This window comes from Grus americana, chromosome 20 (genome assembly GCF_028858705.1).
Source record: "Grus americana isolate bGruAme1 chromosome 20, bGruAme1.mat, whole genome shotgun sequence".
Lineage (NCBI taxonomy): Eukaryota > Metazoa > Chordata > Aves > Gruiformes > Gruidae > Grus > Grus americana.
In genome coordinates this window covers 499810-521145 of record NC_072871.1, presented here as the reverse complement: position 1 = coordinate 521145, position 21336 = coordinate 499810, and the positions used below count along the sequence as shown (strand labels likewise).

The window sequence follows — 21336 nt, the reverse complement described above, 5'->3', positions numbered from 1 at the left end:
TTGATCTTTTTATAAAAAAAAAAAAAAAGGCTTTTTTGTTTGTTCTTTCCCACGTGGTTATGGGTGAAGCTGCATGGCTCCTGGGGTGGGGAGTGGCTGGCCGGACCTGCAGCTCTTCAGGGGTTAAATGCATCCCCAGAGGGTGATAGTTGGGGTGGATTTTTGGGGGGCTGCTGGTGCCTGCAGCCCCTTCCCATGGGCTGGAGGAAGCTCCCAGGGTTGGGCTGGGACATGTCCTGGTTTGCTCCATCCCAGCGTTTGGAGGCTGGTGGAGGGGTCATGGCTCAGACCGTGTAAGGTTCAAGGTGGTCCTAAGGAAGCCACCTGCCCTGGGGAGCAAGGTGGGAGCCCTGTGGCTGGTCCCCGCAGCAGTGATCGCAGACCATGGGAATGGGGCACCTCCATGGCTCTGCAGCCTTGCCAGCTGAGCACCCACTTGGCTCCCTGCAAACCTTCCTGGGCTTCTTTTGTTCCCCTGGGCCCCAGCAAGGGTTTGAGATGGCCTGGTCCTCGCCAAGCCCTTGGGCTGTGACGGTGTGGTCACCTCCAGCCAGAACCTGACGGTGGCTTCAGCCACCCCCTGGAAGGCGCATGGGGTGAGGGTTGGCATGGGGTGGGGGTCTCCATCCCCTAAGGTGTCTCCGTCCTCCCGCATGGCTCAGAGCAGGCCGGTGCCCAAAAGCGGGCAGAGCCCTGCATCTTTGGAGACATTCCAGGCAGGATCCGGTCGCTCTGGGAAGTGGGAAGACCAGGGGCAGCCCTGCGCTGCGCCACCTGAGCCCTGCCCACAGCCCAGGCTTTGAAGGCAGGGTGCAGGCAAGCCTCCTGCACCAGCAGCAGCGTGGGGTTTTGGCTGAGGCTTTTTCTATATCGGTAATTTTGCCAGCTCTGGAAATACCTAAATCCCTGGGAAACTTGTGCCATGCCCAGTTTGGCTCCGGGGCGTGGGTTCCCAGGGACACCAGGAGTGGTGTCCTGCAAGCGGCAGTAGGGAGGAAACCTGGAGAAAAGGCTTGGCGTGACCTTGCCAGGTCGACCAACCCCCGCTCCGCCGTGCCAAGCCCTGTGCCATCCATGGCCAGCGTGGGACAGTGCCTGGGATGGGCACAGCCGGCTGCCCCAGGGTGCCCAACGTGGAAAAGACGGGTGCCGAGTGACCCGGCTGCTTTTAGCAGGAAAAAAAAGATGATGCCAAAACCATCAGTCACAACCACTGGAGGTCCTGTGGGTATATCAGCCGGGGTCTCGCAGCAGCTGCTGACTGTGGCCAAATCCGTGGGACGTGTGTGCAGGACGAGGGGCACTCCCCTCTCGTGCCATGGTACGACTTTTGTCCTACTTGGGCACTGCATGACACCGACCTGCCAGCAAGTGCCACCAAACCTCCCAGCATCATGGCACTCCCCAGGGCTGGGGCGCTGCGGGGTCACACCTGCGGGTGCAGCTCCCCCCCGACTCTTTCCCCAGACTTGGGACACTGCAAAAACTTTCTCCAGGTGCCTGCTTTGGGCTGGGCTCAGCCAGGCTCAGCTCAGCCTCACTGCTTCTGGCTGTTCACGTTGCTCCAGGGCTTCAGCCAGCTGGGACGGGCCAGCCACGGAACCGGGCTCCCTGCACGGCCTGCGGCCACCATGCTTCGCAGCTCTCCTCTCTACAGAAACCCTGTCCAAGAAATCTAGGAACTCCGAAGACTTGCTTTTTTTTTTTCCCCCCTTTTATTTTCCACCCTCCTTTTCTATTTTTGTTCCAATAAAACAAAAATATTGGATCGTTTGGTGGTGTAAGCACATTCTTCTGGCATTTTTGCGTGTCCCTGGCTGCGCATTATTGTCCGCCGGCCGCATTACGTAGGTGCTGTTGCTCCAAGAGAAACCAAAGCAAGAATTTGAACTTTCAAGTGCTTCCTGCCATTGTCTTTTGCTTTTGTTTGTGCTACTGACTCCAAACCAGATGGATCAGGCTCCCCTCCGGCCATGGGGGCGATGGGAAGTCAACACAGCCCGGCGAGGTTTGACAGCTTTGTCTTCTCTTCTATTGCCCTTCATCCGTCAAGCCCAGCCATCAGAGCTGAATCGACCAACGCATATGGATGGGGGGGAGGAGGTGGGATTTTATTTGAATTTCAGGGAGCTTAACACAGTAAGTAATGAATGAGAAAGAAAGACGGCGAGCGGGCGAGCGAGAGGGGACAGGCTGTAATCAAAATTCAGTACATTTTAAATAGATGCTTTGTTGGGCATTTGTATGACTATGATAATGCTGCAGCCTGCAGATCCGAATAGGAGTTACCTTTTTTTAAAAAAAAAATGACAATCGACTACTGTTCGGCGCTGGGGAGGAGCCGGCAGCTCGCTCTGGCCAGCCAGGCTGGCCTCTTTTCCAGCCTTCGTATTTTGTCCCTTCTTGATGCTTTCCAGGCTCCATCCCCGCCATCAGGGTGAGCCCTCCTGCATGGGTGGGTAGGTGGGTGGGAGGGGGTGGCAGGCTGCGGTCAGCGGCACAGGGGGTCCACAGCATGGTGCAGGATGGGACGGCTCATGGTTTCAACCCATTTTGCTGCTGACCCAATGCTGCTGCCGCGTTTGGTGCTGGGACTCAGTGCAAAGATCCCAGCCCCCAAGATCCTTCCCATGCTGGTGCTGGAGCTGGTCACCCTGGTCCTGTGCCAGGGAGCCTTTTTGGGGTCTTCCTGCGGCAGGCATGACCGTCATGCCCTGCTGCAAGGTGGGTATGGGGGCTTCAGTGCCAAAATTGCTGCACTCTGCAGACCTCCGTGCCTGAGGGGCTGTGTTGCCCCAGGGACGCTTCCAGGCCTGGGATGTGTCAGCACAGGGACCATGGGTGGCTCCCAGTTCTCCGGGGTGGCAGTGAGTGTCCCAGGGAATGACACTGCTCCATCCTGTGGGCAGGAGAAACATCTTTCTTCTCTTTCCAGAAACTCTTCAGCTGCCATGTCCCACTGCCACCACGAACACCCATCTCTGGGTGCCCACGGAGAGGTCACCTCTGGGTGGGACGCAGACCTGTGGGTGCACTGTAGGTTCTCGCTTCTCCATATTAGCAGGTTTCTCTTCCTGGCCCTAAAGAAATGGCCAAGCAGGGCAACGTCCTGGTTTGGCTTGTTTGGAGAAGAACAGTGGATGGGGCTTGGGTCTGGAGGGGGGGGAGGCTGCTTGAATGGAGGGATGGGTGGTGGAAGGAAGGAAGGATGGCTGGGGAGGGATGGAGGGATAAGGGAATGGCTGGGGAGGGTTGGGGAGATGGCAGGGGCATGGAGGGATGGAGGAATGGAGGGATGGAGGGATGGCTGGGGAGGGACGGTGGGACAGAGGCATGGTAGGGCATGGACAGAGGGATGGGTAGAAGAATGGACAGAGGCAAAGCTGGACAGCTGGATGGGTGACAGGCTGGGGGGTGACTGGGATAATTGTTTTCATTGGAAACTCCGCATTCAGCCTTAATCCAACACCATTCTGTGGCTGAGAGCAGTCTCTGAGGGCAGGCCAAGGAGAGCAGCACCTCCAGCAGCACCCTCGTGAGGTGACAGACCTTGGTCCAGCTGAGCTGGAGATGTCCTCCTGCTGCTTTTTAGGAAGAGTCTCCCCAGAAGGTGCCTCCCCTCTCCCCACCATGCCCTTGCCTCCTGACCTCCAGCAGCCCAGACGAGTGCGGAGAGGCACAGAAATGCGGCTGCGAGCATTGGCTGTTTGCCAGCGGGGCAGGGCACAGCGGGCTGTCCTCAGCCATGGCCAGCACTTGCTCACTGACAAATCCATCCTCCTCGTCTCTGATCCAGCCCAGGACCAACCAGCTTCATGTTTACCCTGGGCCAGATGGAGGTGCCGGCAGCGTGGCTGGCTTGCTGACCTCCCCGCGGTGCCAGCCCCGCCGCAGGCATGGAGGATGCCAGGGAGCCCGGCACGGGTGTGCAGGCAGAGCAGAGGCAACATGGCCACACGTACCCCTGGCCGGAGGGGACATGGCCGGAGGGGACATTGGCCAGGCAACGGCTGCCGGCTCTGATAAACCTCTTCAATGAGTTGGTGGGGCAAAGTGAGGCTGAGCCTTGGCACGGGGCCTGAGCAGCACCCTGGGACTGACGGTTTGTGCCCTGAAACACAAGGGCGCGGCACGCGGACTCCTGGCTCCAGATGACTTGTACAACCTAGGAGCATGTCTGCCTGGAAGCAGCACCTCTGCAGCCTCCTCTCACCCCTGGCAGTGCTCTGCAACCTCGGTTCTTGTTTTCTGCAGCTGAAAAAACATTTCTTACCTATGCCCAGTCAACAACAATGTTATTACGCACAATGCAGTTACACAGAGGGACTCCAAATGTGGACAGACCTCTCCCAGGTTTTCCGCCCAGGACCAGACCTCTGCCCACACCCCCCCGGCTTGCTCAGGGAGCTCTTGCTGGGGCGGCGCAGCATGGCCATACCCCTGCGAGCTGGGGCAGGAGCCGTGTGATAGCACCCTGGACACCTGATTTCTTTTAATTATGCCTAAAGCACTCAATCATCCGATGGCTGGAGGGCGCTGCCAGGGGTGGGTGGAGGAGCCGGAGGCACTGGCTGCATGCTTGCAGCATCCCCCGGGGCTTCCCCTGCTGCCCCATCCCACACCCAGCCTGGCCCATGGAGAGGAGTCAGGTCCCACAGCAGCCCAACACCTTTGGGAACCGCCAGTTGCTGCGACACTTGCTGGGATCTCTCCCTGGATGCTTCAGTTTGGAGGTCACAGCTTGGGGACCCCTGGCCTCAGGGGGCTGGGGCACCCCAAATCCCTGCAGGAAGAGGGGTAAGGTGGCCCGAGGCAGCAGGGCTGTGGGTGCAGGAGAGTACCAGCTCAGTACCCGCTGTTCCACATGTCCTTATGAGTAGGGGGGTATGGGGCATTGCCGGCCTTGCTCTGCAGCAGCAGGATCGGGCCCTTGTCCCCTGGCACAGCGCCCACCCGGCCAAGGCAACCGTCCCCAGCAGGTCCTTGCATTTCACCCTGCTCACATTCACAGCTACGGTGACAACTCCGAGCTGCCCCCGTCCCCTTTTCCACTCACGACTCCCCCTCATTCAAAGCCTGTGTCCTTTTAAGCTATTTTTTTCCCCTCCTATTCATTTCCCGGACGCCTCTATCTTTTTCTCTTGCCTAGCCCCTCTCCCGGAGCAGCTGCTATGCTAATAAGCATGAGGCAGAAAAGGGAGTGAGCCTTTGCAGCGGCTGGGGAGGAGAGAAAGACCCCAGAGCCCTCCAAATGCTAAATAAATCCAAGGCTGGAGCAGCATCCCCGAACAAAGAGGCCTGGCCTCCCCCCTCTCTTCCCCTCTTCCCAATTCCACCACCTTTTCACATTCAAATCCATTAAACAGCGAGCAGAAAGACCCCAAGTATTCATAGCATTGCATTAAAGAGAAAGCCCCGTGGTCCCTTCCATCCCGGCCGAGCAGAGGGAAGGGCTCTCCATCCCCGCCGGGCTGCCCAGGGGCTGCGTCTGCCACCGGCTGGGAAACGCCAGGCTGCGTCCCCTCGGCATGGCGGAAGAGGGACAAACGGCCCCCAGCCACCCCACAGGGAGATGAGGGGCCTTTCGCCTGTGTTCCAGCTTTCTTCCCCGCCTGGGACCCTTGGGCTCCTCCATCAGGATGGGGCTCCTGGTTTCTGCAGGCAGCGTGGGCAGCTGCCGGGGGCTGGATGGGAACCACACGGGATGGGAGAGTGCGGGGGTGCAACAAGGTGGGGACTCCCATGTCTCCTGCCTGTTGACGGTGCTGGGGAGTGTTACAGCAGTGACAGGGCAATGGGGACACCCAAATCTGAGGGTGGCAAAGATCTCCCACAGACAATCCCGAAGGGCAGGGCTCCTGTTCTTGGCGAAGGGTGAGAAGGGAGAGGGGTCCTGCAGGGAGACACTGCCACATGCCCACCAGCCACCCGAGCGAGGACCAGCCACCTCTGCCTCATGATGCTGGTGCTTACCCAGTGGGGCAGGAGCCTCATGCTGATAATGGAGGTCCCTTATGCCAAAATTGATTATTTCCTACTCGTTTTGCCTATTTTGCCCTAGAGTCAGAGCAGCTTTCTGGTGCAAAGACCTCAGACCTCATTCCATGAGCAAGAGGATGCAGTGATGGAGGTGGACGTGTAGGTGGGCTCCATGTCAGCTGTTGAGGCTGGTGGTGGGTGGTGGGATGCCTGAAAGGATGTGACTCTTCTCTGGAGGAGGAACAGATGGGCATCTTCTGCCTTCTGGGATGGAAATGGAGATGGCACCTCACAGAAGGATTTCATGCTCTTCTCTTGTACCAAGTTTCTGCTGGAGTCACAGGACTCCAGGAGATGGAGTCTTTTTAGTACCAAATATTGAAAAATGTTTTAAAATCATGGATTTTAGCATGTGAAGATCGAAGCTGTTTGAGTGATGCCAGCTGGACCATGGGGACTGTGATGGTCACATTCAGTGCTCAGGAGGCAGCAATAAATGGGACCCTGCCTGCACAGCTTGGTCAGTGGGGTGGGATTCAGCTCTGACCCTGGGGTGTCCATCTGAGGTGGGGTCTGGGCTCCTTCGCAGGCTGTGGAAGCAGAGGAGGGGTGGCAGCACTTACATCTAAGCTTGAGATGTCCTCGCATGTCCTGCCTGACCTGCCCCAGGGTCTGGAGGCCATCCCATCTCCTGCACTTGCACAGATGTCCTGGGCACCCTGGGCCATCTCAGCTGGCACAAGGTGGCTATCTTCTGGTGCCTGAATCCCGCTCTGTATCAATACAATCAAGAATCTGGAAGGTGATTGAGGCTGCCCAGGCAGGCCACCTCCATGTGCTCCACCATATCCCACCATGGGCTCCTGCAGCCATGTTCACGTGGTCACCAGAGCTCCATCTTGACCTTTGCAGGTGCTGCACAGCTTTGGGGTGCATGAGGGACCAGGCCAGCAAGAGATGTAAATCAGAAGATGGGGAGAGGTGGGACAACCCTCAGGAAACCTAAGGTGACATTAACCATTACACGGGACACGGGAGCTCCGACCCCTGTCCCTGCAGTGCAGGGCCCCCCATGCTGTGTGTAGTGCCCTGAGGTGTGTCCCTGCATGGGAACCTGGGATCCCTGGGATGCTCCTAGCAGCGTGGGACCCCTGGGGTGCCTTTGCAGCTGATGCTTCAGGACTGCAGGACTTTGCTGACCCACCCCGTCCTTGGTCCCCACTGCAGACCACCAGCTTCTCAGCCTTGGAAACATCTTGCTCACGTCAGGGCCTTCTCTGGGGTGAGTGTCAGCAGGGACCCAGAGAGGTTTCTGAGAACGACCTCCCCGTGCTGTGAAGGAAACCAGCTCCAGCCAGGAGTCTCAGCCTCAGATTCCCAATTCACAGAGAAGGGGGATGTTTCTGTCCCTGTTGTGAGAAACTCGTGTGTGCAAACACTAAGGATTGACCCAGCACACTAATAATGGAGGGGGCTGTTCTGCTCCAGCTGCAGTGGACTGGCCTTGCCTCAGCAAGGGGATGTGCTTGGGCAGAGACAGCGGGCACTGATCCTGCACTGCCCTGACCAGGGGACTCACTTCTACCTGCTCCTCACCTGAGACAAGACATGGACGGTCAACCTGGCATGGAGGGTGCAAGAGGCATGGAAAGACCCAGATGCTGCTGACACCACACTCCTAGTCCTGGGTGACTCCCCACGTGTCTCCCCATGAGTTTGGTCAGTGATACATGGCCATCGCCCACCATTGCCCTTGGGGGCCCCTCATTCCCAATGTGACCCCAAGCCCATGCTCCACCATCTCGCTCTGCTCCAGCCCCTCCCGAGGACCAGCCCCAGAAGTAAAGTCCACCCTGCCCCAGACGTGCCTTCAGAGCAGCCCAAAGACCAGAGCCTGATAAGTCCTTCATCATGCACATGCTGTTGGCATGGGGTAAATAGGATCAGTGGGAGGGATGAATGCAAGCCACCATGCCCCATCTGCACCCCAAACTGTATAGCTACAGGAGGTGCTGAGAAGCTCAGTGAACACCATGGATTTTTTGGGGTCTTCTATGAGAGGATGTGGTTTACAAGCAGTGGGGCACCACTATCTCTGACAGCAAGTGCCCCAGCCCTTCTCCAGATGTGCAAGCACAGGCTTAACCCTGCTGCAGGCTCCAGCCTTCCTCTGAGCGCTGAGCAGCGGTGCCTGCCTTAAGCTCCAACCCTGCAGGATGAGGCCCATAGCTCTGCTGGGGCAAGGGCTGTGAATGTCCCAGAGACCCGAATTGCCCCACATCGCTCCCAGGCTGGTCCAAGGGATGCTCCAGCTGCTTCCTCATCCTCATGGGGTGGCTGGGGACATTGCGTCCTGGGTTGGACTGGCAGGGGACCTGCAAGCCCCGTAGCACTGCTGTCCTCTATTGTGGCTGCACCCTGAGGGGCTGCAGCGTGGTGGGACCATGCTGGGCAGGTCTACCTGCAGCAGCAGGTGGGACAGGGGTCCGGGGCGTCCCTCTGGCAGGCCGGCCGGGGAGAAAGGTCCCTGCTTAGCAATGCAGGAATGCAGGTCGGGCTGAATGCAGCGGAGGCGGGTCTGATCTGGTGCCCCACTAAGCCCCCATTCTTTCCCAGCCGGTGCATCTTGTATTCAGGCTGCCTGCTCCTAAGCAGAGCGTCTTTAATCCTTCCCTTGTCTCCTCCATTCCCTTTCAGGCCTTTGGCCAATGGGAAGGGGATGAGCAGCTCTCTCCAGGAAGGAAATTAAAAGCAAGGAGGAGGGTAGGGAGGAGGAGAGCGCGGGGAGGGGGACTTGGAAGGGGAGACAATCCTGGAGTGGAGATGCCAGTCATCGGGGTCTCAATAGCCCCATTCACCCTGCCCAGCCACACAGAAAATCAGGGTCACCAGGATCCATGCCCTGCCTGGAGACAACTGTTGCTTTATTCTTTTTAATTGCTGGAAAACGCAGAAAAGTTCACTTGTGTGTGTGGCTGGCTCCGGTGGGGGCTGCGCCAGGGGGTGCGGGCGGCAGAGGGGCGGGAGGGACGGGGTGAGGCCAATGCACAGCGAGAAGGGACACAAAAAGCAGCCGCACGTGAGGGTGGAGGCTGCGACCCGGCGCAGCGCAGGAGCCATCTGTACTGCTGGGCAGTCGGAGCAGCAGGCTGCTCAGGGACAGAGCGCTGTGCTGGGATGGGGACATGGTGGCATCACCCCCCAGGCGTGCATGGAAAGGGTCCCTGGGGTTTTGGGATGGAGGGGGCAGCCCCAGGTCCAGTGGCCAGGCAGAGGAACGACCTGTGTAGCACACATGTCTGGGCAGATGGGCAGGTGTCCCCACATCTGTGGGCATGGAGATGCCTGGGCTGATGCTTCTAGCTGGAGACACAGCGACTGGGCAGCTCGAAGCACACACACCCACACAGGGGCACCCAGTGGCACATTGCCACCCCAACCCGAGGAAGCCAACACACCTCCCAGGTGGACTCATGACCATGCTACCTCCACCCTGATACCCTGCTCTAAGTGCCACCCCGGTCAGGTGGACGGTTCCACCCAAGGAGCTCCCGTCCCTCTGCACCCATGTGGCCAGCCACAGGAATGTCCCCAAGGGCGGGTGTGCAGCCTTGGGGCTCTATCCCAAAGCCCTCTTGCTCTGCCATCCACCCCACTTGCTGACCCACGTACCCAGATGTGAGTGAGCCTTGAGACACAGGCCACCATGGGTCATGCACCACGGCTGCCATCCAGCTCTGACGGGTGGTGGGGGCCAGGGGGCATCCCGGGAGCAGGACACAAGTGCCTGGGCCACAGATGGAGCCAGTCCTAGACTCCTGTCTCCATCAGGAGCAATCCAGGAGGTATCTCTGCCCATCCTCCCCCAGGCCTTCTGTGAGCCTGGGGTGATTGATGACTGTCACAGCCCCCAGACTTGGGCTGCACTTCCCTCCCTGGCCCAGCCTTTGGCTCCCTTTGCTTTGCCCTTTGCTGAATGCTCGACTTTTCCTCCTGAAGTGTCAGAGATGTGCTGGCCATGCTGGTAGTCCTGCCTGCTCTCGTCCTGCAGCTCGTCCTCAGCCCACAAGTGCTCCCAAGCGCTCTGTGACTCATGGGACACAAGGCAGCAGCCTCTGAGGTTGCTGTGACACCATGGCCTGTGCCCCCTTGCAAGTCCTCACCTCGCCCACCCTGTACCGTCATCCCTGCCTACCCTCTTGGCTGGCATGGGGCTGGCAGGCCCAGTGCGAGGAGGTGCAGGCAGCACCTGGCATACCAGCCAGCCTCTGAAACAGTGGAGATGCCTGCTGAGTATGGCCCAGGTCTCTAGCAGGTCTTCTGACCAGCCCCACAAGTGCTGTGGGGTGTTCACCCTCAATATGAGCCCCGGAGACTCCCCTCTGCCATGACTGGGATGAGGGACCTCAAAAACCTCAGGGTAGGTCTGCTTAGTCCCCAAGCTAAGGAGCACCCAGCGGGCAGGGAGGAGGAGGAGGAAGAGGTGAAGAAGAAGAGGAAAGGCAGGTTTGTGAAGCACAGAAAGGAAACTGGCTGCAGCACACGAGCATCCCGTGCTGTTCCCAGGCAGAGGGACTGTGGGACACACCACCCCCAAAACCCATCCCATGTGCCTGCAGCCTAAGCTCCTTTCCTGGCAGATGTTATTTTAGAGCTATAACTGCCACTATTTTAAAACCATAACTTGACCAGCCCTGATCAAATGCAAACAGAGACCTTCCCGGGCTGAAGAGGTACTGGGGGAACCGCTCCATACTAAACTTCACAGCACTGCTAGGTTTAACACTGCAGTGGGACAGAGCCAGGTATATCCCATAATAAGTTCAGGAAAGGAAACTATGTAGAAATGGGGCACACTATCCCAGAAAACCACCCCAAACCCCAAGATCCTAAACATAGCCTGGAGGGTGTTAAATTGGGCGTGAGAAGCTTGGGTAAAATGTGTGCCACCATTGAAAAATAAAATCAAGTGGTTCAACAACCCTTCCTGGCTTGATGGGAGAGTTGAATGGAGGTACAACGGAAAACGCCGATGTTTCATCTGGATTGTCAGAAAGCTTTTGACAAGGCACCACGCCAAAGGTTATTAAAGAAACAAACTGGCTTTGCGAGCAGAAGAAAGGCTCTTCCATGAACTGAAAGGTGATTAAAGGATCAGAAGCAACATGTAGGGCTCTTCGGAGTGGAGGACGGTCAGCAGTGGGGTCCCCCACAGACCAGCCCTAGGGCCGGTTTTATATTTGACATCTTCATCCATCCCCAGGGGAACGGAATGAACAAGGAAATCTTCAAGTTCAGGAATGACGCTGAGTTCTTCTGGATGGCCAAAGGCTGTGCTGATGGCAAGGAGTTCAGAAGGACCTCACAAAACTGAGGGGCAAAGAGGCAGCAGGTGAGCTTTGGTGTAGAGAAATGAAGGTGATGCTTCAAGGAAGAAGCTATCAGAGCCAGGCAGCAGCATGGAGCTCGGCACAGGTGGTTAAACTCAGGAGGAGAGCTGGGAGCCATCACTGACCTCGTGATTTCAGACAACTGTTAATGGACAGCAGCAGCCAAAGAAGTCATCAGAATGTTGTGTGATCAAGAAGGGTGTTGGAACAAGATGGAAAGTGTTCTGCAGAAACTAGAAAACCTTAGTAAGCCCTCATCTTGGGTGCTGTGTGCTTGAGCTCTGGTTTTCACAGCTCAAGAAGGAGACAGAGCAGTTGACTTTCTCTGGACCTGCTCTGTAATAACAGAGGAGATGAAGCACCTGTCATATGAGAGCGGACTGGAAAGGCTGAGACTCCTCTGTTCGGAAAGGGGAGGATCAAGGGAGAATATGACTGAGGCTTGCAAAATCATGAAGGTGGTGGACAAGATGAGCACGAAACTGTAGTACTCCAGCAATCCTTGGAGTAAGGAGCGCTAACTGGTGATGGGTTTAAAACACAGAAAATATGAAACTTCTTTACCTAGCAGGGTTTGGATGTCTAGAGCTTGCTGCCATGGGGGAAAAGGAGCCAGGTGACACTGGCAGGTTCAGAAGGCGGAAAGGGACTGGACAAGCTCATGGACAACAGGTTCATAAAAGGACACTGAAAGGACTAGGTAGGAATGTGTCCTCTAACCCATAATACAGCTGGTGGGGAGTGGGAGAGGAGGGCAGTCAGGTCCGTGTAAGTAAACAGCATCTCCTTTTTCCACTGTTGGATGCTGAGTCCTGGTGGCCATCACCTCTGCAGGGGTCTGCCTGATGTGCCACCAGCCACCAGGTCAGGGCATGGGCCCTTAGGGTGCTGCTCATGGTGCTCGTGGTGCCCCAGGTTCTGCCGTGCTTCCTGCCCCCGTGCCAGCCCCACAGTGCCCTGTGGTGCTGCCTGGCCCTGTGGGGGCTGCTGGGGCTGGGATCTCTCAGCGCCGGTGGGGCCGGGAAAATTTGGTCTGCAGGAATTTTCTGGTGGTTTCTCCCTACATTTGGTTTCTGTTCAAACTGGTCTGAAAGCAAAGCATTTTCTAAACTTCCTGCAAATTGGCAGCTGCTCATGCCCCGCAGCTCCCACAGGACCGCTGCTGCCCATGTCCCCGCCAGAGCAATCCACAGGAATGTCCCTCCCTGAGCACCCAGAGCCACCTCCCAGGGCTGCCATGCATGGGACCCCAGAGCTCAGGGCTCCAGACCCCGGGTCCCAGCAGCCCCCCTCCTGGGAGAGCCGTGCCCTGAAGAGGCTCCATCACAGCCTTGTGCCCTGGCAGCGTGGGGGGTTTCTCCATCCCCGTTCTTGTGAAAGCAGCCGTTCAGTGATCCCGGCACGAACGCAGCTGCAGCCTCAGGGATGGGGACAGTGAGTGTTTTCGGAGGTGAACAGGAGATGGGGTGTTGCACCACTTCCCTGGCCTTTCTCAGCACAGGCAACGTGCACGAGCTGAGTTTTGCAGTCAGCACAGCTGCTCCCCAGCTTTCCCAGTGAGGATGGTGCCCACAGGCCTATGGTCACAGCCACACACTGCGTTCATGTGTACAGAAGAGGAAAGGACCGGGCTGGATGTGCTCCAGGCCTGCAGCTTCCCCAGCTGTTGTCCTCTGGAAGGGAACAGCTCCCTCCGCTCCCCCCCCCCCCCCCGCCAGCAGCAGGAGGAAAGGGGCAGAGCAGCAGCCGCAGGAGATGCCAGAGACGCACGTCCTCCTCCCGCCCCTGCCAGGTCCCAGCACGGGACGTGTGCTCCCAGTAAAGCAGACTGGTGCCCAAAGAGGCTACTGAGGACCATCGTCCCGCGTTGTTCACACCTGGGTCTGTTGCCGTTTGGACGCATTTGCCCCACGGTGCATTTCTGTGCACGAGCGCCATGGGAAGGCCCATTCCCCGCACCGGCAGCACGCGGGCCCCCTGGCTGTTGCCCGTTGCCCGCCAGGACAGCGCGGGGCTCCTGCCCGCTGCGAGCAGCCAACAGCGATTCCTGCTTCGCAAAGCTCCCGGGGCCGGCTCCCGCTGCCCATTGCCGTCAGCCCCCGCTGCCCGTCGCTGCCAGCCCGCTCTGCCCGTCGCTGCCCGGGGCCCTGCCCCGGCCCTGCCGCCGGAGGAAGGGCCGTCCCGGGGGGCGCAGCGGGGTCCACCCCCCCTCCCGCCGGGGGCTGCAGCGCGGCGGGGAGCGGGGCCGGGGAGCAGGCCCGGGCTGTCATTCCTTACCGCCGGCTGCCACCTAGCGCTGGAGGGGCGGGGGGGCAGCGGGGACCCCTGCGCTGGGAGGGTCCCCCGGGCCAGCCCCGGCTTCCCGCAGCCCCAGCCCGGGGGGCTGGACCCCGGGGATGTTTCTGGGCCGAGGTGGGCTCCTCCGGAGAGGGAGAAGCACAGGGCAGGTTAACGAGGTGGGATCATTAAAGGAGTCTCTGCCCCAGATTTCCCCCTTGCTCCCAAAGACGCCCCAGATGTGGCACGGAGACATCCGTGAGGAGATGCTCGGGCTGTCCCTGCCCGGACCGCTGCCTCCCCCACAGCCCGCAGTAACCGGGCAGCGCATCCATCGGTCCCACCAAAGGGCCCGTCGGTGGCCCGTGGTGGAGACGAGGGGTGAAAGTCCGACCGGCTCCTGCAAGCGTGCCTCGGGCTCTGGCCCTTCCCTGTAAATATTGGGCCAGGGGCCGACCCGAAGAGGAGTTCCTGCCCTTTGCTCTGTTTGCCGTTTCCCTCGGGCTGTTTGGTTTCAGTTAATCATCCTGCAAAGGCAAACAGTGGTGGGGAGGGACAGCATGCCCCACGCCTCCCATGCCTCCCACGCCTGGGGACCCTCGGCCACGGGGGGGCATGGCACCCAGCCGGCTCCCACTCCCAGGTGTTGGCCACTGGCTTGGGACCCCTGAGAAAGGGGGTCCAGAAGGGGAGCAGGCAGCATGGGCTCTGCTCTCTGTGGACACTGGTCAGGATTAGGCAGCCTGGGGTGAGCGCTGGGGACCCCTTGGTCCTCTCCTCTCCTTCCTGCAGGGTCGGGCTGGTCTGCTTGGGCTCAGGGCACCATCAGGACTCTTTGCAGGATGCCAGGGCAGGAATATGAATCCCAAGGTAGACTAAAGGAGATGGGCAGGTCCTGGCCCCACGTCTGGGCCAAGAGCTGGTGTAGGAACAGGTGAGGGTGAGGAGCTCAGCCTGGCACAGTGCGAGGATGCTCGTCTCCCCTCCTGCAATCCACACCAGCTCTCTGCAAATCCCCACCACCATCGAGGGCAGCAGTGAACCCCAGGGCTGCATGGCCGGGGCCATGCGGGACCACCAGCTGCCCCACGCCCCCTGGCAGCCCCCCCCAGTCAGGCTGGCCGGCCCCGCTGGCTGCGGTCTGAAGGTCATGCTGCTGCGCAGTGGGGACAGCACAGAGTCCGGGATCCTGCGGGTGCGCTGGGGCTCAGCGGCACTCGGAAACCACCAGCCATGATGTTTTGGGGTCTTCTTTCCCTCCTCCTCTTTGCTGCAGCCAGCGGGACCCCTGTTGGGGACCAGGATGAGGATATCCAAGTGCAGGAGAATTTCGAGGCTGAGCGGGTAACAGTGGCTTGTGGTTCCTTCGTTCTGGGGGAAGATGGGATGGGGGGAGGCTTCATTTTCTCCAGAAAGGAGGGAGATATTACCCCAGCCCACGTCAGGCTGTGTGGGACAGGCGTTGGCTGTGTGGCCTTCCCTGGGTGCCGGTTGAGGGGTGCCACCCCACCAGCACCAGCCTTCAGGATGGCTTCACCCCACAAATGCCTTGGCAGGACAGCTGGAGCCTGAGCAGCTGGGGCAGGTGAATCCCGTGAGATATCTGTCGATCTGCCCAGACTAAGAGGTGCAGGCAGAGCCTGCAGGCAGCCCCAGCACACAGGATTCATGCGGGATGCAGGCTGCCTGGGAGATCTCCTGCAGGCAGCTCTGTCCCCTGCTAGGCAATGCTCAGCCCACATGTGCCTGGGTCTGGCTCCCCCGGGACACGGCGGGGGGGGGGGGGGGGGGGATGGCAGCCTGATGCCTCCAGCCCTGCCTGGAGGGAAAATCCTGCTCTGTGCTCATCCGCTTCCCAAATCCTGCGTCAGCTCTGACCTTGGCACCCTGCACCATCACCCCCCAGCTGCTCTCTGGGCCATGAATATTTCAGCTCTGCAGAAAACCAGGAGCTGTACCACCTCGGTGGAAACGGTTTGTGGTGGTGATGTCCCTTTCTTCTCCCCACAGATGTACGGGAAGTGGTACGACATCGCCATCGGCACAAACTGCAAATGGATGAAGAACTACAAGGAGAAGTTCAGCATGGGCACGCTGGTGCTGGGCCCTGGCCCCAGCGCCAACCAGATCAGCACTGCCAGCACCAGGCTGCGGTACATGGCACTGCCGTGGGTGCTCGAGCCTCCTCCAAAGCCACCCCATCCAGGGGTGCTCTGTCTCCCAGGGGCTGGGACAAGACACAGGGGTTGCTTGCTCTGGCTGGCATCAGAGCCCTGAGGAGGGGCTGGATTGGGGTCAAATACCCAATGCCTTGGGCGCGAGGATTTTGGTGGTCTCATGCCATGGCCTCAGTGCCCCAGACATGATGTTCATGCAATAACCAGGAAAAACGATCACTCTGAGCAACTGATTGTTTTCCTCCTCCCTCCAGGCAAGGTGACTGCACGCACGTCTCAGGGGAGTACCAGAAAACCAGCACCCCCGGCAAATACACCTACTATAACCCCAGTAAGTTGGGCTCCCTGCCGACCTGCTCGGTCCTGAGAGCTACGACGTGGCTGGGCGATGGGAATCAGCGCTGGGCGGCTGGGGAAGGGGCGCAGGAGAGCAGGGCTCAGAAGCCACGTCACAGTTTGGGTCATTACCACCCGGTATGGAGGGAAGTTGGGGGAAAGAGGCTGTCTCAATACTGTCCCTGCATAGGCACGGGACTATGGATGTTCCACCAGATCCCTCCCATCCCTGGGGTCCCAAGCTGGGGCAGGCTGTGTTGGCGGGATCTCAGTTGTCCGCAACCCTTGGTTTCCAGTCCCCTCAACTAAGAAGAGGCTGGTGAGCCTGAAGGGATTCAGGGTTGTATCAGAGTCTGCTTCCCAAAAATCAGCTGTTTTCTTCAATGAGCTGACTGATTTCAGCCCCCAGCTCTGGGGCTGGCTTACACTGCCCTGTTTCTCCCTGAGGGGCAGGAATGATGTCCCCTGTGTCTCTGTGTCACCAGAATGGGATGTGTCTATCCGGTCCTATGTGCTCCGCACCAATTACGAAGAATATGCTGTCATTCTGATGAAGAAGAAAAGTAGTTTTGGCCCAAGCACCACCCTGAAGCTGTATGGTATGTCTGGCTATGGCACTTGTGGGCGAGCAGGCTCTGGGGTGGGCCAGTGCAGCTCAGAAACACCACCCAAGGGTTCCTCAGGTCCCTTGGCCTTGAGGGACCTGACCATGGCTTTGGAAGTGGTGCCTTGGACCAGCTCATCCTCGGCACTGAGCCATATCTCAGCTTACAGCCACAGCACACAATGAACATCCAAACCAGCCCGTTGTTTGGGATGAAGGTAGCAATATCTGCTTGGAAGAAACCCAGGCCCTGAAGTGGCAGGAGGCAGTGTCTTTCATGATCGAGAGATGTTAAAACCACTTTGTCCAAGCCCTTGGTCAAGGCTGGTCAAGAATAACGGAGGAGAGGTTGGGTAGGACCAGGAGGCTGGTACTGAGCCTGCCTGCAGCTGCCTGAGCTCTGCGGGTCAGTGGCGGTTGGGACACTGCATGCAGACCCTCTCCCACACCAGCCCTGCTCACAGCCTGTTCCCTTGCCCAGGGAGGAGCCCGGAGCTGCGGGAAGACCTCATCGAATCTTTCCAGCAGCTGGCTGTAGAGATGGGCATCCCCGCAGACTCCATCTTCATCTTGGCCAACAGAGGTAACCCACCATGAGGCACACGCCTTTCCCACTGCCTGTCCCCCGGCATGCCAGTGCACTGGGGCTGCTCCTTCTTGGTGCACGAGGCTGGGGAGAAGGGGGTACAGTCAGGATGGAGAGAGGAGAGACGAGGGCTTTGGTAGGATGGGATGGGAAGGAGACAAGGTCACGTATCAGCCAGGCTTCTGCCAGCTTCCAGTTGGTGGGATCCTTGCTGGGCTGGCAGGTCAATGCACCCCACAACGCTGTGCTGGGACGAGGGCACAGGACACCCAGGGACACTCATAACTGCTCCCCATGATTGGGTGCTCCCAGGACCTGAGGAGCTCCTTGCTCAGCTTGGGGTGCAGAAGGTGATAGCATGATGCAGGTGGATGTGGGGATTCTAGGATGGTGTTCCTGCAAGTGGAAGGTGGAAAGCAGCAAGAGGGGAAGAACATTGGGGTGAAAGTGGGAGGGTGTCCCCTTCTCCGGGGTCCTGTGTGTGCATGGTGCAGGACCACACTGAGATGAGTGTGTCAGGACGCCTCGCCTCTCACGCTGCTGATCTTCTCTCCTGTCATCTGGGCCAGGTGAATGTGTTCCTCAGGAGACTGCAACTGCCTCCCAGGTGAGTGATCCAGCCCAGAACCTCCTGAGATGGATCAAGGCTGGGGACATCCTCTCCAAGCCAAAGCTACTAGAGATCTGGTGTCTGGGGACCAGGCTCTGTGGGCAGGACACATTGTTTGGGCAGTTGCTCTACTGACAGCCCTGGGAGATGCTCTTTCATCTCTGCTGACGGGCTTTGCCTGTGAGGATGGGGGCACAGGCAGGCGCAGGCTGCAGGGTAAGGGTCCCAGGGCTGGTGGGCACCAGGGCTCGTTTCCAAGTGGAAGGCAACACTCCTTTCCTACTCTGATTTTTTCATGGGGTGAAAGTTGCCACATGTGGAGTTTGGTGTCTCCTTCCTCCTTGCCTGGCAGTGGGTGCCCCAGCCAGGCTGTGGATACCCCTCCAGGGATGGGGAGGCAGCTCAGCACCCCACTGAACCTTTGGCTACAGTCACCCAGCACCTCCCGATCTCGCAGGGTTGAGTTTAGAAGGATTTTCAAGAGGGAATCGGACTTTCATAGGAGAAGCAGCCCAGATGTCTTGAGGGCAGGTAACACATCTGGAGGACACCCTGCATCAGTGAGAGGAGAGACATATGCCCAGCACAGGGCATGACTGGGGCACTTTGGGTGACTTTATTCAAAATACACGATCCTGGTGCCCACTTGGGATGAGCACAGGGGTGGGAGGACTGTGAGGTGTGGAAGGATCACAGCCTGTTGACCCAAGATCAATGACTGAAGATGTGCTGGGAGCACCGAGGAGGGTTGTCGCCTGGATGGGTTGCAGCACCCAGCAGAGCTGCCCCTGACATTGCCTGTCCTGGGGACAGCAGGGGTCCGGAGGGAGCTCAGCACCATGGCGGGGAGCGATGGGACGGGCAGCAGGTCCCACGGACAGGGCCTGACGGCAGCTCTGTGCTTCCTTCCCCGCACAGAGGGCCCGGAGAGCAGTCCTGCCCCCTGAGGAGGGCTCGGCCGCAGGACCCCTGCCCCCTTACACCGGCAATAAGGAAGGTACGTCCCAGGGAAGGGGGCTGCATCGGGCGTCCCCCTGCCCTACGTCTCCCTCTGCCTGTGACAGCCCCTGCCGTGCTCGTCCCCAGACTCGTGTCGGCTGGGCCAGGACGCCGGGCCCTGCAGCGGGATGCTCTCCCGCTTCTTCTACAACTCCTCCTCCATGGCCTGCGAAACCTTCCTCTACGGCGGCTGTCTGGGCAACGGCAACAACTTCTACTCGGAGAAGGAGTGCCTGCAGGCGTGCCGGACGGAGGGTGAGCAGCGTGACCAGGAGACATCCCGGTGGGGCACGGGCATGGGAGGTGCCTTTGCTGAGATGTCAGAGGGGATCTGAGAGCGGCCTTGAGCCCCGCGTGGGAGGTATGGGGGACGCCTTGAACCCTCTGCCCTCAGAGCAGCCCCTGTCCCCACAGCTGCCTGCAGGCTGCCCGTCGTCCAGGGTCCCTGCCAGAAGCCGGTGACGCGCTGGGCTTTCGACGCCGCTCAGGGCAAGTGCATCACATTCAGCTACGGAGGCTGCAAGGGCAACGGGAACCAGTTCTACTCGGAGAAGGAGTGCAAGGAGTACTGCGGGGCTCCTCCGCTGGCAGGTACCTCCACTCTGCCTGCACCCTGCCTGCACCCTGCCCGCACTGCACCGTGCTGTGCTGGGGGAGCCAGGGCAGCAGCCTGCACCATCTACTGTCCTGCTCCGGGCTGGGTCTGAGTGTGCAGGGTCTGCCTGGGGTTGGGAGGGGCTGTCCTGGGTCTGGATGGGTTCAGGATGGGTCTGTCCTGGGTCTGGGAGAAGCCTGGGATGGGCTTGTCATGGGTCCAGGGTGGGTCTGGGATGGGTTTGTGCTGTGCCTGGGATGGGTCTGTCCTGGGTCAGGGACTCTGACAGACTGAGGAATATGGTCCTTACCCTACAGACAGTATTGCACAGGCTCTATAGGCTGCAGACGTGCTGAGGCCAGGACTGAACTTCAAGGTCCCTCTTGATGAAACGGGGAATGGCTCCAAGCAGGCTGGGGTGCGGTGAGGAGCAGGCTGGGGTGTGGTGGGGAGCAGTGCAGGTGACAACCCCTGGGCAGGGCATGCCAGTGAGGGAAGAGTGGCTGAAAGATTTGGGTGGGTTTAGGGACCCTGACACCAAACGAGGACCAAACCTGAGTCCCCACCGGGGGCGTAGCCTCTGTGTACACCTGCCAGACGCTCCGGCTCTACTCAGTGCAGGAGTTTCCATATCGATCCTCCTTGGGAGACATGCTCGGCCCTCGGGATGGATGGACAAGCAGGTTTTCGGGAGCCTGGCAGCGGAAATCTCTCCGTACAGAGGGGTGAGGTCAGGGAGTCTTCAACCACCACCAGCCCTGGGCGAGCCTGCTCCCAGGGGTTAGGAGCTAGGGGCTCGCCGTGCCCCCATGGATGGGAGATGGGGCCAGAGTAATGCATCTCAGGGCAGAACCCGTCTTTTATTAACCCATCACCAATATAAAGTGCATTAACGCCACTGCAGCGGGTGGTGGGACACGAAGTGACATCCCAGGACAGCACGGGTGTGCGCAGAGGGTCCCCCCATCGCTGACAGCACGGACAAAGTGGGGAGCGTCAGCCATCACTGTCTGTCCGTAGGGCAAGGAGGGGGTCCGTGGGTCTGTCCATCACCCCATGTCTCTCTGCTTGCAGAGGACGAGGAGTTCCTGCATCTGTCAAACTGACGCGGGCGGAGGACGAGCTGCCGGCACCCAGCACCGGAGCCTGGGCAGGAGGGTGCCAGCAGGTGCCAGCAGCACAGGAGATGCCTCCAGCAGTAAATGTCTCTAATGTGACCAACGAGCCCAGTGTCCATCCTCAAGCTGGTGGGGAGCAGGGTGGGGGGTCCAGGAGGGGCAGGGGATGCCATGGGGTCCTTGCTGGCCTCCCCGATGGGGTGTCCCCCTCCTTTTTGGGGCTGCTGAGAGCTCCCCAGTGAGCTTCTGTCCCTGCTCAGCCCGCTGCCCTCTGCCGATGCTGTGCTGGGGTGGCCAGCCAGGGCACCGAGGGGCAAAGGGTGTCCCGCTGTGTGGGCTTTGCCCCCCCCCCCCCCCCCATTTCCCAGGGGCCAGTGGCGGGAAGGGGGCAGCAGGAGGAATAATTGCTGCTGCATTGAGCTGGTCGGACCAGGGGGACCCCGGTCATGGGCCAGGACAGCGATCATGGGGAGGGATGGGGATCACGGGGGGGCTATGTGAGGTTACAGCAAGGGATTACGGGGTGTCAGAGGAGACGCTGAGGGGCCACAGGGGGGGACTGTGGAGTTTAGGGCTCAAAGGGGTGTATGGTGGGTCACAGCAGTGAATTACAGATGTTTTAGTGGGTCACGGGAGGGAATTACGGGGTTATGAGGGTCCCAGGG

General features: G+C 59.4%; 1 protein-coding gene across 1 annotated transcript; it reads left to right on the top strand.

The window, feature by feature from the left end:
- Positions 1–14797: 14797 nt before the first annotated feature.
- Positions 14798–20770, top strand: AMBP (alpha-1-microglobulin/bikunin precursor). Its single transcript, XM_054849209.1, has 10 exons — positions 14798–14990; positions 15657–15799; positions 16078–16154; positions 16645–16758; positions 17245–17346; positions 17919–17956; positions 18878–18956; positions 19046–19213; positions 19373–19549; positions 20628–20770. The coding sequence occupies exons 1-10, from the start codon at positions 14880–14882 to the stop codon at positions 20657–20659; spliced, it is 1041 nt and encodes a 346-aa protein (XP_054705184.1). The 5' UTR covers positions 14798–14879; the 3' UTR covers positions 20660–20770.
- Positions 20771–21336: the final 566 nt, after the last annotated feature.